Source organism: Phoca vitulina, unplaced genomic scaffold (genome assembly GCF_004348235.1).
Source record: "Phoca vitulina isolate PV1807 unplaced genomic scaffold, GSC_HSeal_1.0 scaffold3, whole genome shotgun sequence".
NCBI classification, from domain to species: domain Eukaryota; kingdom Metazoa; phylum Chordata; class Mammalia; order Carnivora; family Phocidae; genus Phoca; species Phoca vitulina.
In genome coordinates this window covers 15,791,350-15,809,667 of record NW_022589706.1, presented here as the reverse complement: position 1 = coordinate 15,809,667, position 18,318 = coordinate 15,791,350, and the positions used below count along the sequence as shown (strand labels likewise).

Here is an 18,318-nt window from a genome sequence, read left to right as displayed (position 1 = left end):
CCGCATTTAATGGCTGGAGTCACCGGCCTTCCCGCAAGCACTGGCCTTAGGAATATGTCCATTTCCCCAAACCCTTGCTGCTACTCTGTCTTATGAATCTTGTGCCAGTCTTTCAATAGATGAACTGTGACCCGTCATTGTTTTGCCATCATTCAGTTACTAGTGGTATCGAACATTTATATTTTTTCTGTGTGTTTGGCCGTTGGTTTCAAGCCCCTTGTAAACTCCGTCCCCTCTGCCAAGCTTCTAATGCATCACAAAAACTCAGCTTTAATTAAGCTTGCTCAGAATCCTAAGCCCCATGAAGGCTTTCACAAAACCGAGGACCCGAAAGCACAGGGCTTTTTCAAATGCCACTTATCTCTTCTAAGTGGGGATGGAAGGATTCAAGGACAGAAGGCTACGAGACCACCCAGCCAGCATGCCATACACCATTTAGCCAGTAGAGGTAGCTGTTGCATCAATAACTCTCCAACCTTATCAGTGAGTTCAGCCTTTAAGATAGAAAATAAATCAGTGCATGCAGTATTTTTAACAACAGTATTTATTTTAAAAAAACACACACACACAACAAACTCATGATTTTGTGGCTTTAAAAAAACTGCTTATTTTGTGCCCTCTTATGCTTGAATATAGAGCTCTCTGTGAATATTAGTAAGAGCCACTATATGAAATTTATTATTAATCATCTATTTTTAGGCACGAAGCTTTGCTGTATTATGTTTTAGCAGCAGAAACTGGAATCGAAGTGTCACAGACAAATTTAGCACACATCTGTGAGGAGAGGCCAGTAAGTAAATGTATTCTTCTCGGAGTGGAAGCTCTAAGGTTAAGGATAATGAATTGGGTTTTATGAAGGCAAAATTAGTCACTTATATATTTATTCATATATTAATGAATTAACTTTTTCTCTCCCTTCACCCCCTTAGGACCTGGCCAAGAGATACTTGGGTGTTAATTGTGTTTGGAGATACTATAATTTCTCTGTTTTTCAAATCGGTGCTCCTTCATTTGGTATGTATAGAAAAATGGGTGCTAAATTAAAGCATTGGAAGCTTTTAATCTTTAGTAACAGGGAACATCTAACAGCTTTGTGTGAAGTATGGTATTTCTAAACAATTAGGAAAGAGTGTGAAAATCTCTGCTATTAAGATCATGAGTAAACTGCTGTCGGCCTCAAGCAATGTGCTTCTCTTCCTCCATTGTCCACTGAATGCTTGAACCCACCATTTCTTCAGAGTTGGTGAGAATTCAAAAGAGAAAGCTATTCTGGAGAGATTCTCTGGGCCAGTCATTTGCCTTTTTTGCCCTCGGGTGTATCCCTGTCTTGCTCTGCTCTGCTCTGTATGGGAGGGGTTGATCCCCAGGAAGTACATTCCCAGACTCCTGTGTCCTGGGCATCTGATTGGTTTCAGCCAACGGGAGGTGCCGGCAGGAGATTGCTGGATGGGAGGAAGTGAGAAGTCCAGGTATTTCTCCCCTTCTCCCTCTACTTCGGACTGTGTCTCCGGCAATGGCCGTATACCCATGGTCCCAGCTCCTACTGGCAGGCCACCCTCTGTGGTCTCAGGTGGTCCCAGATCTAGGGATGGGAATAGTTTCCTATCTTACTGTTCTCTGGATTGTTGGGTGTTCCCCCATTTGCCCTTTCAGCCCTTCTAACACCCTGGTAACCAGTTCCCAGTGTTGAAATCCATCTTTTGAACCCCTGGACATAGGTTCTATTTTTCTGACTAGACATTGAGTGATACATACACCATTAGGCAAAACTTTTTCCAAGGGGGAAAAAAAAAATAAAATCTATGGCTTAAACAGAGTAAACAAATACCCACCAGTCGTCAAACTTAGGCAGCAAAATTTCAGATGTCAAGTAAAGTGCCCCAAACAGTCTTGGCCAATTGCGCTGTAAGGTTGCAGACTGGGATTTTCACAGACCCATTTGGGAGAGCTGCCCAGCAAAGCAAGAAAATGTGTCTAGAAATGCTGGTGCTCGGTACACAAGGTTTTCCTCCCCCACCCCCTTCCTGACACACCAAGGAAACAATGATGTTACGTATTCAGGTCCAGGTAGGAAAAACTCTCAGTCGTGCGACTAGGCCAACCATTGAAAATGTCGGTCTGAAATAAAACCGCTTCACAAATGGGCCTGTGCTTTGTGTCCTGCAGCGTATTTGAAAATGGGAGACCTTTACTACTATGGCCACCAAAACCAGTCCCAAGACCTTGAGCTGTCCGTGCAGATGTACGCCCAAGCGGCGCTGGATGGAGACTCGCAGGTAAACCACAGAGACAAGCCCTGGGTGATGTCTGCTTGTGAGGCTGCGAGGCCTGGAGTCCTCCCAAGGCCCTCCCGTCTTTACTCCTTCCCAGGTCACAAAGTCATTTCTCCTCCATTGTCACAACTCTGTGAGGACACGAACCCAAACGGGGAACCTTTATGGAGCACCTGCTGTGGTTACCACACTGTTCTCACAGCAATCTCCTGAAGGTGGGGGTGATTATAGCCATGTTAGAGGGGAGGATAGCAGGACTGCAACCAGGTGATAAATTGCTCAAGGCCAACCAATCAGGTAGCAGGGGAAGCAGCCCGATCCTAAAGCCACGTCTCCTGGCTCCAAGTCCAGGAGTCTTTCTACCAGATTCCATCAAACTAACTCACTGCGTAGAAACTGAAGAAATTGGAAGAGTGGTCAACATGACAAATGATCTGCTTGTATAGTTGGGCCAACACTTCAGTGATAGGAATTTGCTCTTGGTGACTTTTTGGGGGGGAAACTTCTCATTTTGGAGGATTTTTAAATGTATAGAAAAGTTGCAAAAAGAGTACAGAGAGTTGATATATACCAGTCACCCAGCTTCCCCAAATGTGACTATCTTGCACGTAACCACAATACCGTTATCAACTAGTCAGTGTTGGCTCAGTACCATTAGGTACACTTGAGGCTTTCCCTCTGATTTCACTAATGCCCTTTTTCTGTGCCAGGATCCCATCCAGGCTCCCACATCACATTTAGTTGTCCTATTTCTTTAGTCTTTTTCAATCGATAGTAGTTCCTCGGCCTTTGTTTGTCTTCCATGACCTTGATACTTAGGAGGAACACTGGGTCTTATGTGTATTATGTGTAACACAGTGTATTATGGGTATTATGTAGACTGTGCCTCAATTTGGCTCTGTCTTCTGCTTCCTGATGAATAGAATGAAGTTATGCATTTTGAGCAAGGAAAACACAGAAGTGATATGTCATTCTGAGTGTATCATATGAGTGATGTCAGTACATCTAATTACTGGTGAGGCTGATCTCAGTCCCTTGGTTAAGGTAGCTTCTGCTGGGTTTCTTCCCTGCAAAGTTAACAATTTTCTTTCTAATTTATATATACCCTGGGGAGATCGTTTGCAACTCTGCAAATATTCTGTTTCTCCTCAAATTTCTGTCCACTAATTTTAGCATCTTTTAGTAGATCTTGCCTGCAACAATCATTAGTGTGGTGAGCTCCTGATGATCCTCTGGTTCCATCTCTCTGACATTTGCTAATCGGAATTCTCCTGTGAGAATCTCAGGGTCATTTTCACGATGGAAGTCGCAATGGTTGATGCCTTTTTTTTTTTCTTAAGATTTTATTTATTTATTTGGCAGAGAGAGCGAGAGAGCACAAGCAAGGGGAGGGGCAGAGGGAGAGGGAGAAGCAGGCTTCCCGCTGAGCGGGGAGCCTGACACGGGGCTCGATCCCAGGACCCTAGGATCATGACCTGAGCCGAAGGCAGATGCTTAACCGACTGAGCCACCCAGGAGCCCTGTGGTTGACGCCTTCTTAGACACCGGGTTTCTGGTGTTGTGCTTTGCGGTCTGATTACAGAGCAAAAGCTGGAAACGCATCCCTATCTTAGATTTTGTTTTGTTTTTTTTTAAAGGAGGTACAACATCTGAGTGTTTCTTTACTTGGGTTAAACCCCCACGTCTTTACCACTTCATTGCTATTCCTACCGGGCAAGTCACTAAATCACTGAGTCTGTGTTTTCTCATTTGGAAACTGGGGATAATAATAGTATTTAGCTCATAGGTTATGAGGATTGAATGTTATTAAACATTCAGCACTGAGTACACTCAATGAACATGATCTTTCCTATGATTATTTCTTCTGGAATGAAACCAGAGTTGGTGCTAAAAGGACTCAGTTTAGAGCCAAACTTCCTTTGATGATATCTGTTGGCACTCAGATTTAGGGGACCTATTTTTTTTTTCAATCCCGATGTTTATTTTTGGAAAAACAATGTTATAGAAACATTAAAAGATAATTTTAAAGGAAAATAAGCATTAAAGGATGCAGCCACGGTTCCATGGTGGGGCCTTTACTCCTTCCTGTCTTCCTGTCCCCCTCTAGCTGCTGTCCACAGCCAAGTGTATCTCTGTAATGTTAACAAGAGCATCCACGCCTCTTAGAAAATCCATCTCTTTTCACATATTGTAGGGATGTGTGCATTTTACTGCATGGTCTCTGTAACTATTAATTACTCTTAACCACTGCCCCATATTCTGTTGAGCCGATGGCTGTAATTTTTTAAGCTTTATCTTATTGGTGGACGTTTATTCTCGTTTGCTAATTTATTCATTGACTTGGCACCTATTTCTTCAGTCCTGCCATGTCTTAGACACTTCTTAGTGGTGGGGACGGAAGAGAAAAAAATAGACAATATTCCTGCCTTCTTGGGATTTATAGTCTATTAAGGAAGACGCGGAGGCCTTTTCCGGTTCTGTTGCAAGGCTATTGAGTGCTTCAGTGGACATGTTCATACCTCTGTCTTTTATCTCCATTTGAATAATTTCTTAATAATCTGAGGGCTCGTATTACTGAATCAAACAGTTGAAATGGTCTCATGGCTATATACTAATAGCACATGGGCTGATGTGCTTTCTGAAAGGGTTTTCCAACGAATACCTCACCAAGCAGTGGCTGAGTGCGGGAAAGGGACAGAAATCTTGCCATGACTTCACTTTTAATTATTCTAAATAAATAACTATAAGTTGATAACTTCCTTATTGTTTTACGTTGCATTGATTTGATTACTAGTGGCAATGGACATTTTTACGTAGACTTTACGATCATTTACTCGTGATATATTTTATGTGGATTCTCTATTCATATTCTTTTCCTATTTATCTATTGGAGGTTTGATACTGGTTTTTTTTTTTTTTAGATTTTCATTTATTTATTAGAGAGAGAGCATGAGCACGGGGAGGGGCAGAGGGAGAGGGAGAAGCAGGCTCCCCGCTGAGCAGGGAGCCCAATGCCGATGCCAGACTCCATCCCAGGACCCCGGGATCATGACCTGAGCCGAAGGCAGACGCTTTACTGACTGAGCCACTCAGGCACCCCGATACTGGTTTTTTTTTTCCATTTAAATCAGAATCAGTTCTTTATACATTTGCCCAGTAGATAATGGACCTTAAGCTATTACATTGCATACAAATATTCGCCTAGTCTATTTTCCCATTTATTTTAATTTTGCTATTTTTCCAAGAGACATTAAAATTACATAAAGTGATTTTTTTTCTTTTCTTCTAATATCTCAAGTTTTAAGAGTACCTTCTTTTTAAAGAGTGGAGAAATATTCTATTTTCTGCTTGTGCATAAGTGTGTGTTATGTGTACATCTCGAAGGTACAACACTTTGATCTGTTTAGAGGTTACTTGGCAGCACAGTGAAGGTAAAGATTTGAGACTCTGGGCCCTGTGTGCTTGCATTTGGATTCCAGCCCTTGCCCCTGTCCAGCTGTGTTACGTTGGGCAAGTTCCTCAACCTCTCTGTGCCCCAGCTTCCTCACCTTTAAAATAGAGAGGCTAATAGTACCTATCTCAATCTGCTGTTATGAGCATTAAGTAGATATATACATAAAACAGAACAACGCCTCACATTATAACAGCACTCAGAAAATGTTAGCTGCTATTATGTTTATCATGATTATTGCATAGGATGGTAATGAGAGGCCCAGTGTATACAGCCTGTTGGGGGTGATTTTCATTGAGATCCTTGTCCGTGGCAACTGAAAGGAAAGGTCAAAGGAAGGATACAAGTCATTAAAACATGACCATGAATTCTTTGAAGGGCAACAATCCCGTTTCACTTGTAAATCCCTAATGGTAAGTAACGCATCGTTTTCTGTGGATTTCTCGGTCCAGCCACATGCTCTGCCCCTGATGGACGGTGCCTGTCCCCAGACAGTGTAGTAGCTCCCATTCTTTATGAAGCGCCTCTCCTGTCAGCCTCTTAACTCTGCTGGTTTTTTTAATTGGATCTGCACAGCCCAATAAGGCAGGTCCTACCACTGAGGGTCAAGAACAAGGTGTATAAGGAACAGGTAAGGAATTGTATCCGAGTGGAGCTGTGCCAAGAGGATCATGAGCGGTTTTCCACGCTGGCCTAGGAGAGCAGAGACAACCCCCCATGTGTGACATTGTGCATGAGAGAGACTCTCTACATTAGAATGCCAGTCAGGAGGAGCACTCCCGGCCACAAAAACATTCTGTTCGATTTCCGACATGCTGATGTGTCCCAGAGCATGATCTATAAGTGATAGACATCACCTTCAACTTGGTATTCTGGTTTGTGGATGACACAAGGGCACATTTTCCAGCGAGTTCTGTCTTGAGAGAATGAGCAAGAAAGGACAGATTCCCCTGGTTGACTGGCTTCTGAGCAGATGGGACACAGCATCTTCTGAAAGCCTCCTGGTTTTCCTGCAAATAAATTTCTCAGATGCATATACTTAGGGAAACAATCCATCAATGAAGATGACAAAACCATCTGGCTCGAGGGACTTAAAAAAAAAAAAAAAAAAACAAACCTAGAGGTTGTAAAACTTTACATTCTGATGAAGGGTGTGTGTCTGGGGTTTATTATAAGGAGTTGATGAGTTTGGTCTGTGGCTTGTTTTCAGGGATTTTTTAACCTGGCTCTGCTCATTGAGGAAGGTGCTATAATCCCACATCATATTTTAGATTTCTTGGAAATTGACCCAACTATCCATTCTAATAACATCTCCATCCTCCAGGAACTGTATGAAAGGTGAGTTCAGAGCCTTCTTTAATCCTGTGGAGTCTGGGGGAACCCAAGTGGGTGGTGTTTGCTTCTTGGCTAAAGTCCGAGTTTCTCTTATTATGTAACGCCAGTGGTTATAAAAAGGGCTCGGGATTTGTTTTGATTCAAGAACACTCAGCTGGACCCAAACTATTTCCCTTTTTTAGCATCTGAGGCTTTCTATACAGAATGTGCTTGATCTGAAGTTAAAGTGCTGACCAAGGTTTTCCACGAGAGTGGAAGGAATAATGTATCTGATTAGACCGTGCCTTTCTGCAAGATAGGGAAGCGTTCTGACGGCCGGACTTCGGACAGGCACTTGGACAGGAGTACTGCTCTGGCGGATCTGTGTCGGGGTCCTCCTTGACCCATTAGCTTTTTCCTGAGAACAAGACTCATCTTTTTCTGAGGCTTCTGCCAGCCAGGAGCCTGGAATCTCAGGACAGGCCCCAACCCTTTAGAACGGGCTTCGTGTCTTTGTTTTTCACCTCAAGTGTGCCCATTTGCCCAGAGCAGGAGGGGGGTTTGAGGATCTGACAACGAGGGTCATGGGTGATGCCCCCCAAGTTGGCCGGTCCCTCGGGATTCCCTGTGCTTTTTGTCTGCAGGTGCTGGGGCCAGAGCAGCGAGGAGTCCTTCAGCCCCTGTTCCCTGGCCTGGCTTTACCTTCACCTGCGGCTCATCTGGGGTGCCGTCCTGCACTCTGCCCTGGTAGGTGCCGTCTCCCCCAGCCCTGCCCTCGTGGCCCCTGCCCTTTGTCAGCCGTCTGACTCGTGCTTCGGATTCTGCAGATCTACTTTCTGGGAACCTTCTTACTGTCTGTACTGATCGCCTGGACCGTGCAGTATTTCCAGTCTGTTTCAGGTAAAGATTTCTAAGAAGCTGGGACAATATAAAAATGTAGGGATTCTTTTTCCCTACAAAAAAAAAAAAAAAAAAAAATGACACTCTCCCTCCTCATGCCCTTGACCATGCTATTTCCTTTCATTAGATGGGTCATTCACGGGGTGGAGGGCTTCCCCAGGGGGGTGTCATCATCTCTGGCTGATGGAAGGTCCCAATTATTGTTATATCTGTCAGAGTAAGCAAGGATTTTTTTTTTAATAAGAAGCTTCAGAAATTGAACCACAATGTCTTCTCCCATTGAAAATACATCCACTGTCAATATCCTACTTCCGTTACCTTAGAACCCAGCTCTGAAGCCCCCTCCAGTATGAATTCTTCCTATTTATTCCAGTCAAGGAATCAAATGTGTGGGATGATAAACAAGCACTCATGATGAGTAAACATACCCAGCCACATGGATTCAAAAGGAGCGGCTGAGGAGGAAGATGAAGTGGGCAGTTAGTTTAGCGTGATTTCCACTGGTCACTGTTATTTTTCCAAGCTAGCGTAGGGCCGTCGTTAAAGAGATGGACGCCACCGTAGCTTCTATGTGGGCTTGGAGTCCAGGCTTGGCTGCTCGTTAGCTGTGTGACTTATGGCGAGTTATTTCACCTTCTTGATCTCCCCATTTCCCAACAATAAAATTAGGTTATAATAGTCGCTATTTCCCAGGGATGTTCGAAGGGTTCAGTGAAAAAAATACACGTGACGCTTACCAAAGTGACTACTGCAGGTAGTCTTAGCCATTATATTTATCTGGCACATAAAACCCTCTCAGTCAATGTGAGCTCTTATGTCCATCTCCCTTATCAGACCATAGGATGGAAGGCTTTCGTGCATCGTGTGGAATATCTCACACTTAGTAGGTGCTCAAAGTTGCAAACCTCTGTCGGTGGAGAATTACAATTTTCCACCCTCTTGGACGGCTGCAGAAGGGCATGATCACTCCTGAAGACCAGGAGGGACATTTACAAACGGGCAAATTAGGACTGGACATGGCATCGTAACACGTGCTCAACCACTGTTTGTGCAGCAGATAATGAAAAGCGAAAGGAGTGCGTCTCACCGCAGATTCGATGGTGGGAAGGAAGTCTCTGTTACAAGAGGCTAACGCAGAATCATTTCCCTCTGATTTACCTGAGGAGGTTAACAAGGAGCCATCAAAACCCGTCCAGAGCTGATGCCCCATTGTATGCCGGCTTATAAATTTTCCTCATGCAAATTCTGTCCCGTCCCTAAATTTGTTGCCAGGTAGAACACATTTATTTTGCATCTTGTCAGTGTTTTCCATTTCAAATTATCTTTGTCATTTTTACTCTGTAGAAATATTGTTATGATTATTACAAATGCAATTCCGTTAGAGGAGCTGAAAATTGTCTTTATGATTTCATGCCAGCTGGTAGCCATGAAAATTCATGGGCTGGTGGAATTGCTTTTATCAGAAGTTGTCTCTTTTTCCTGTCTTCCTGTCTGCATTATCAGTCTCTCCACATTCTCGCCTCCCTGCCCCTCCTGCCCTTTGATATTTTTTTTCCCTTTGCTATGTATCCTTTGCTCTTTCGCATGTGTTCTTCATTTTTTTGCAAACTCGTTCACTTCCTGAGCATACCTCCTTGCGTGTTGCTGGCCTTAGACTAAGTCTGGATGGGCTCTTAAAGTTAATTTAATTCTATGCCCTTCATTTTGCAGATGAAGAAATTGAGGCCAAATAGATGAAGGGGTCTGCCCCAAATCACAAAATAATATCCAAGAAAGGACAGAGGGCAGCAGGATTTCAAACTTTTTCAGACTCGTGATACAGTTGACCCTTCAGCAACGGGGCGGGGGGGGGGGAGGCTGCTAAGGACCGACCTACCCTGCAGTTGAAATTCTACATATAACTTTTAACTCCCCCAAAACTTCATTACTGCCTCCTGTTGACCAGAAGCCTCACCGAGAACATGAACCGTCAATTAACACATATTTTATATGTTATGCATATCATATACTATATTCTTACATTAGAGAAAAGAATTCGTTATTCAGAAAATCATAAGGAAGAGAAAGTCCATTCATGGTGCTGTACCGTGTTTATTAAAACAAAAAACCCAAAAAACAAAAAAACTTGTGAAAGTGGATCCATTCAGTCCAAACCTGAATTATTCAAAGGTCAACAGTATTTTGAAATAGTGGTTACCAAAAAAAAATGAATAAATAAAATTAAATAAAATAGTGGTTACCATTCTGTCTCTGACATATTGTTCCCTTATATAAAAAATATTTTGTAGCACGTTTTTGGTACCTTGAAATGAATGATAATTATCCTGCCTACACACATATTTTTAAAAGTAATTGCCCTAAAAGCAATATAAAGGAGAAATAAAAAGAAATGAATTATAATAAAATGACACATATTTTAATATGTGAATTCCAGCCCCATACTTCTTTACTGTAATGTGCACATGAATCACCCCAGGATTTTGTTTAATGCAGATTCTGATTCAGTGGGTCCAGGGGTTGGCTCTGGGATTCCACATTTCTAACAAGATTTGAGGTGATGTCCACGCTGTGGTTCCATGGGCCACACTTTGAGTAGGAAGGGCCTAGAAGTAAAAAAAAAAAAATCTCCACGTTATTTCCAAAATGTGCCCTAAGTGGTGCCTATCAGCCCTGTTGGAACTAGTGTTAAGAGTTAAAATACATAGTAAATTATTTTCATTTTTTTTTTAAAGATTTTATTTATTTATTTGACAGAGAGAGAGACAGAGAGGGAACACAAGCAGGGGGAGTGGGAGAGGGAGAAGCAGGCTTCCCGCGGAGCAGGGAGCCCAATGCGGGGCTCAATCCCAGGACCCTGGGATCATGACCTGAGCCGAAGGCAGACGCTCAACGACTGAGCCACCCAGGTGCCCCTATTTTCATATTTTTAAAATCCTCAACATAAGTGCAAATTTGTCAATAACTTTGAAATAGGGGGCGTTGTGTGGCTCAGCCAGTTGAGTGTCTGCCTTTGGCTCAGGTCATGATCCTGCAGTCCTGGGATCCAGCCCCGCTTCGGGCTCCCTGCTCAGCGGGGAGTCTGCTTCTCCCTCTCCCTCTGCCCCTCCCCATGCTTGTGCTCTCTCTCTATCCAATGAATACATTTTTAAAAAAATCTTAAAAAAAAAAAAAAGCCCAACTTTGAAATAGGAAGGTACTCTGTCAGTGACTAGGCAATGGGGTGGGAGACAGGCAGGTTCAGAGGGGCAGGAGAGAAGACTGCTCAGAGGACGAAGTTGCTAGGCCTGGTGCTTCGCCCAGGACCTGGTTGGTGCCTGAGGTCTCCTGACCTGCCCCGGGAAAAGGGGGCGCCCTCTAGCGGATGCTGGTGTGAAGCCGGCACAGGAACGAAGTCTGGGTGCTGAGTGACAGTTAAGAGGGACAAAATTTTGAAAGTCAGGAGCCTCCCTTAAGTAGCCTTGTGGAAGGATTCTGCTCTAAGTTAGGGATCTTTGGCATTTCGCGATTTGCATTTTTCCGGTCAGTTGTTTTTAAAAAATTAGTGATTTATGGTCAAACTTTTAAATTGAGCTGTCCATCCATTTTGCTTTCAGCTCCAACTACCTTCATTTTCCTCCTGAGTTTATGTGCTCTGTGATATATAGTCCACACTCCACCACGTTTGTCACGCTAAATTGTCCCGTGTTCGGAAGGTTAGCAGTGTGGGACGGTAGCTAATAACACAGGCTTGAGAGTCATGCTGCTAAGGTTTTGGCCCTGCCACTCACTGCATGACCTTGGGCAGGGGAGGGAGCCCATCTGTGCCTCGGTTTCCCTTTCTGGAAAATAGCCACAATAGCGGTACACCTACTTTCCAATGTAGTTGAGAGAAGCAAATAACCAGATAACACAGTGTAAAGTGCTTAGAACTCAACAAATGGTAGCTGGTCGCTCCCCAAGGAATCATATCCTGGGGCATTCCACCTGCAATTAAAGCATGCTGACACCAAGTAGCACCTGCACTTACCTAGCTTGGGTTATCTCAGGAACAGACACAATTCCCAGAGCCTCATGGGTTTTTCTATGTTGTTAGACTCTTTCTACAACATCAAACTCTTTTTTTAAACCGTCTAAAAGATACTGACCAGGCTCTCAAGAGAGCCAAAACAAATATATGAAAAATATCACACATCTCTTGTTTCCTTTAAGGGAACGTGTTTTTGTCTCCTGGCTTGCATTCTACCAGGCAGCTCAGTCTTTCTTGAGACCGATGGCTCTCAGGGGAGCTCCAGGGTCTCTGGGTCTTGGGGGGCAGTAGGACCACTCACGTGACCACCAGTGGGATAGCAGAATGCACACTGCTCTGAGCCTCCTCTGTCCCTCCAAGTCCATTGGCTTTGCAGCTTCTGGTCACCTGGGAGTCCCACCGACTTTGCTGCTCACCTTTTTTCTCCCCATGCTTCCTGTCTGAGATTGCTGAGGGGGCAAGGTGAGGGCTTAGCTGCCACCAGTACAACCCACAGACGGGCTCAGCCACTTGCCCAGGCTCCAGACACTCCTCTCCCTGCCTCACTGAGTCTCTGAAGAGCTCCTCCACTCCCCTCCCTGTCGGGGCACCAATCATAATTGCCTTAATGGACTCAGGTTTTTGGAAAAAAAAAAAAACAAAATCCCCAAAGCAAAGTATGTCTAGAACCGTTTCCATTTCTGCCCTGCTGAAAGCCCCCCCGGAGACTGAGAAAGCATGGAGGCTGGCTGGCTGCCTGAAGGAAGGTAAAGAGAGGACAAAGGGGCAAAATGGAAGGTACCCTTCCAGAGAGAGTCTGGTCTTACCAGTATTACTGGAAACCGGATGTCTCGGTAGAATGCACAGCGTAGAGCGAGACCTGCCGAACTAGCAGCTCCTGGGTATGACCAGGTAACCTCTTAAACCAATGTCGTTCCATTCAAAACAGCCAGAGTTGAAGCCAACTCATTCTTTTTGCCCGAGTGGTTAGCCCAGTGGTCTTTGAAAACGGGTAGGATGATATGACCGAGATTAATTAAACTGTTGCTACTCTTTTCCTGTCCTCTACATTTCCAGTTAATGAGGTTGCTACTAAAATTACAGTGAAATGTCAGAAAGTGGCATTCATGAAAAAAGCAGAGGGCCTCAAGTCAGAGCTCTTTAGCGGCGAGATTTCACTTTTCTCATTACCCTTGGCACTGACCCAGTAGCTTTACTCATGAGAAATGTTTAAAAAATGACATGAATCTTATCCTTGTCTTGGTGTCCCACTAGATCCCGGGGCCCAGGTGAAGTAGGCTAGATCTTATTCATCGCATAGGATTTCCGGGGTTTCCCCCTCCCCACCCCCTCACCCCCTTGGACTCCATCTTTGTAAACATTCTACTATCTCAGAACTGACCCAGTATATCCCTTATATTCTTTTCTTTTATGTTCCCATCTGGTCAACTGGCAAGCAGACCTTTTTCCCGCGATGGTCCACAATAGGGGTTGACAAACCTTTTCTGCAAAGGGCCAGATAATAAACATTTGGGGCTTTGCGGGTCATCTCAACTACTCAGCTTTCATTATAGGGCCAAGGCAGCCACTGACCATACGTGAAAACGAGTGGGCATGGCTCGTTTCCAGTAAAACTTTACTATGGATGTGAAAATCTGAATCTCTTATGTTTTTCACCTGTCACGAAATATTACTCCTCTCTTGATTTCTGTTCAACCATTTAAAAACGGAGAAACCATTCTTAGGCTGCAAGCCATCCGAAAACAGGCAGTTAGCCCCATTCGGCCCGTAGGCTGCAGTCTGCCAAACCCTGCTCTACCCCACTCAGGGCCAGCTTTCGATTATTCTCGCTCCTATACAGAAAATGGTCCCCCAAGCAGCAAGTAATACAAAAATCACTCTGATTTGGCTCTGGAATAGACTCTATAATTTTTCAAACAGCACACTTATTTTCCTGGTTACCTTGATTCCAGTCTGGTAATCAAATTAGCACGCGTTCCAGGTGAGCAGAAACAAAGAGGCCACTTTAAAATTATGATGGGCTGTGGGGGGGCTTGTCCAGTGATTGTGACCCCCCTGTTGGAAGGGGGAGCGTTTTCACGTGGGTAATAACAAATTTACTGTAGAAACATCAAGGATTTTTATTATGTTCTTACAAGAAGATTTAAATGGTGGCAATGCCAATTATGCATTCCTTCTACATTTACACATTGGCACTTTTTGGTTTTAATCAGAAAACTGATTGCTGCTTTATCTTGTTACCATGGTGATTTAAACTTTTTTTTTTCTTCCCAGAGCTTGAAAAGGAAAAAACCGCATGCCTTAGTACTTTGTGAACTTCCTCAGAGATCATCAGAAAGATAAATCTCAGGGCCCAAGGGGGTCTTGGACACCATCCGATCCAAGTCCTTCAATTCACAGATGTGGACATTGAGACCCGTGAGATTCAAACATTTTAGGACTGAAATGTCTGCCACTCAGTACCTACCCCAAAGTCACCTGTTAGTGGCAGATAAATGAGACTCGCCCAGACCAGGTCTCCTGACTCTGGCCAATGGTCTTTGTACCACGTCACTGGGCCTCATGCTCCCTGCCATAGTTAGATCAGTGATGCTTTAACCTAGAAACAGCACATCATCATATAATACCCTGGTTCCTCCCTGTCCCACCAACCACCATCACTGTCCTGTTCTTTCAAAACCGTCTCTGGATCCACAAAATACTCTGTAGCTGTTGGAAGGGGTTCCTAGGAAATTCCATATCCAGAAAAGCCAGAGGCTTTGGAGCTCGCTCCTGAAGTCCTTGGAATGGCCTCATGGAGATGGAACTCTCGGAGAGTTCATTCTAGAAGTCAGATTGTCAATGTGGTGTCATCTTCTTAAAGTCGATACATTGCAGGATGGACACTGGGAACCTTTAAGAATGCCCCCACCTACTGAAAATTGTCTAAGACTCAGGGACTGCTGAGCTTGATTAAGATCACTAGCAGTTGTTTGCACAAACTCTGGCCACTGGGTTAGCCACTCGTCACACTTGTCTGCAAACTGCTGCCCCCCTTATCACTGATGAAGAAACCACAGCTCGGAGAGGTTAAGTAACTTGCCTAAGATCACCCATTTGGTAAATGGCAGAGCCACGTGACTCCTGGCTTCAAAGCTTTGCTGTCTTTCTTGCTTCAAAGTTTCTGCTGTTTTCAGAGGCTCCTGGGGCCTGAAAGAGAGCTAGAGGGATCCCAGACTCAGATGCGCCAACTAACTCTTTCATCAGTCCTGCAAGCCATGTCCCTGAAATTCATAAATCTTAAAACACATTTCCAGGGTAAAAGAGATCAACTATCACTAGTACCAATGGTTAACATTTGTTGAGTAGCTGTGCATGCCAGACGCTCTTCTGGGCACTTTAGATACATTAACTCTAAAGGAGAGTGGCCAGTTTCCAGATCCCACAGTCTTATGAGCCAGGATACTCTCAGCCTCAGTCTAGAAAGCAGGGTATGCCCACTTCAGCACTACTGATATTTGGAGCTGGATCATTCTTTGGTGTAGGCAGGTTATCCCCGGCCTCTACCCATGATCCACCAGCAGCAGCCTGCCCTCCAGCTGTGACCACCAAAAACGTCTACCAACATTGCCAACTTTCCCCAGGAACCAAAATCACCCTATTTGAAAACCACCGACATAAAGTACAAAACTTTATAAGCTTCCCTAATATTTATGGTGGTTCAACCTGCTTACTAAAGGTAGTTTGATAAATAATTAAACCAAATAATTATGAGTTCTAAGACTTATACACATTTATTTAAATAACCTAATTTAAACCAAATTTGATACTTCATCCAATGGGAGTAAGAATGTGAATAAAACGAACACTCCTTTCTGATCGACTGGTATAATTCATGGCTTGCATTGCAAGAAAAAAAGAGAAAAAAAGAGATGACCACAGGAGACATAGACCAGAGAGTCAGTCTTTTCTTTTTCTTTCTTTCTTTCTTTTCTTTTTCTTTCTTTCTTTCTTTCTTTCCTTTCTTTCTTTCTTTTTCTTTTTCTTTTTTCTTCTTTCTTTCTTTCTTTCTTTCTTTCTTTCTTTCTTTCTTCTTTCTTTCCTTCTTTCTTTCTTTCTTTCTTCCTTTTCTTTCTTTCTCTTTCTTTTTTCTCCCCTTCTCTTCCTTCCTTCCTCCCTTCCTTTTCTCTCTCTCTCTCTTTCCTTTTTAAAAAATGCAAACCTTTGCCTGGGAGTCACAGCATAAATGCAGAACTTAGAATCCCAAGATGTCAGAACCGTCAGAGATCTTTGCACATCTATTCCTATCTGCCGTTTTATAGGAGGGGACACCAAAGTTCAAGGAATCTAGATAATGGGTGTAGAGTCATTTAATCTATTAGTGTCAGGGCCACTGGACTAGAAGCATCTGCCCTGGCTTGCTAGGGCCTAGGTGTTGTTGTGTGTCCTGCATGCACTGCTTTGAATATTCAGTACCTGCTATCCGTGTGTCTCTGCAGCCAGGGGTTCCCGTCTGACACCAGCCCGGGCCTCCGCAGACCCCACAGCTCCCACCGCAAGTCCGCCTGTGACTCCAGGTGCAAACGCCTCCGCTCAGGACCAGCCCACAGTCACCACTAACACAGAGCCTTGAGAGGGAGCTCTCTGGATGACAGAGAAGCCCGTCAGCAGCTGGTACTGGAAGCTGGGGCTAGGGCATTATACTGATAAACACCTTACATGTCTTGTCAACTGGATGCAAATTTTGCACTTGGTGTCTTTTTTTTTTTTTTTTAATCCAATTATAAGGAAGTACCCAGAGCAGGCAGTGGGTAAACCAAAGGTTATCACACAAATACAAGGAACACCCTGATCACAGGGGTGTGTTTGGGAGGTTGACTGGGTCACTGCAGAGTCCATCCCTAGTGACCGTGTGTATGGGGGGGGGGGGGTCATAGTCTGCCTTGTGGCGTATCCGAATCCTTACACACCGAGATGTATTTTAAGAATCTTAGCCCCTTGTTCGTTCCCTGTCATTAAAGTACTGAAAATTGTGACCTCTCCACCAGTTAGAGAATATTTCGGGGTGTGTGTTGGCCACAGCCCTGCTCCTCAACGTCCAAAAGGCAGATTTCAATTTGACTTCCAAGGCCCAGCAGGTGTAAGGCACCTTGAAAGAAATCAGTTGTGGCTGGAGAGGCAGGGAAGGCGACGGCTTTGTAAATGGGTTCACATTCTTCTCCTTGACTTTTTCTAGGGTCGTGCTTCCAGATCATTCAATGACATTGTTGGATATCATTTCCTTTTCAATTGAATCCATAAAATAACATTTAGAAAATTCTTAGTATTTAACTGTAGTTTTCTCCATGAATTACCCATTAGAATAGACTGGCGGCAGTGGAATATGCAGGAAATAAGCCTTTAGCTCATAGTTCCATCCCTACCCCTTATGCCTGCCTGAGTCTGTGGAAGGGCATGTGTGTGTGTGTGTGTGTGTGTGTGTGTGTGTGTGTGTGTGCGTGTGAGAGACAGAAAGAGAGAAGAGGGAGAGCAGACTGTCCATTCACTGTATGCTGCTAAGGTAGTAAATAAATCAGTAATGCAATATTGTGGGTCCAAACTACTCTTTGCACTACTTTATTTACAGTAGTAAATAAAAATTATTTTTATACCGTTGACTCCTGGGACGTGGCTTTCTTGCTTTTTCGTAGTTACTGTTGTCTTCATACAAAGTCCTAAGGTCCATGCATGCTCCTCAAGGAGGCAAAAAAAAAGAGTGCTCCTGCTGAGAGGGATTATTTCTGATAACCCATGAATGTTTACAGATATGAAGGTGGAAGGCGGCTCCTCTACAGGGGTCCCACGCTCGGAGCCTGGCCCCTGTGATGTTTGCATGGTTCCAGATGTTGCTTCAGGGCTTCTGGCTACGTTGGCGCTGTATTTATATCAGTTCTGGGTGACGTCTGTGGTCCGTGTTCTTTCTCCTCTGTGTGTCATGTAGACTGTTCTTGTTTTACCAAAAGTTGTCTTCCCTGCTTGCAAGAGAGCCAGACTTTGGAGTCCGATGGCCCTGGATTCAGATTCTGATTCTGTAACTTTCTAGCTCAATAAACTTGGGTGAGTGATTAACCCTCTCTGAGACCCTCTGTTTATAAAATAAGGACCATAAAATCCACCTCTCCCAACTTTCCATGCAGCTTAAATGACATAATGTAGGTAAAACCCCCAACACAGTGTCCTAAGCATGGTTTGTTGTTATTTTTATTAGAAAGAAAAGTCTGAGGGGCGTCTGGCTGGCGCAGCTGGTAGAGCATGCACCTCTTGATCTCAGGGTTGTAAGTTCGATCCCCACATTGGGTGTAGAGATTACTTAAAAATAAAATCTTCAACAAAAAAAAAAAAGAAAGAACGAAAAG

At 44.0% G+C, this 18,318-nt stretch overlaps 1 protein-coding gene across 1 annotated transcript in view; it reads left to right on the top strand.

Moving 5' to 3' along the window:
- Positions 1-18,041, top strand: part of SEL1L3 (SEL1L family member 3) — a 98,536-nt gene extending 80,495 nt beyond the window's left edge. The window contains exons 18-24 of the mRNA XM_032400123.1: positions 700-790; positions 930-1,014; positions 2,167-2,276; positions 6,935-7,062; positions 7,683-7,785; positions 7,866-7,938; positions 16,423-18,041. Of these exons, the coding sequence (XP_032256014.1) occupies positions 700-790; positions 930-1,014; positions 2,167-2,276; positions 6,935-7,062; positions 7,683-7,785; positions 7,866-7,938; positions 16,423-16,556 (724 nt within the window). The 3' untranslated portion in view covers positions 16,557-18,041. The remainder of the gene's footprint in view (positions 1-699; positions 791-929; positions 1,015-2,166; positions 2,277-6,934; positions 7,063-7,682; positions 7,786-7,865; positions 7,939-16,422) is intronic.
- Positions 18,042-18,318: the final 277 nt, after the last annotated feature.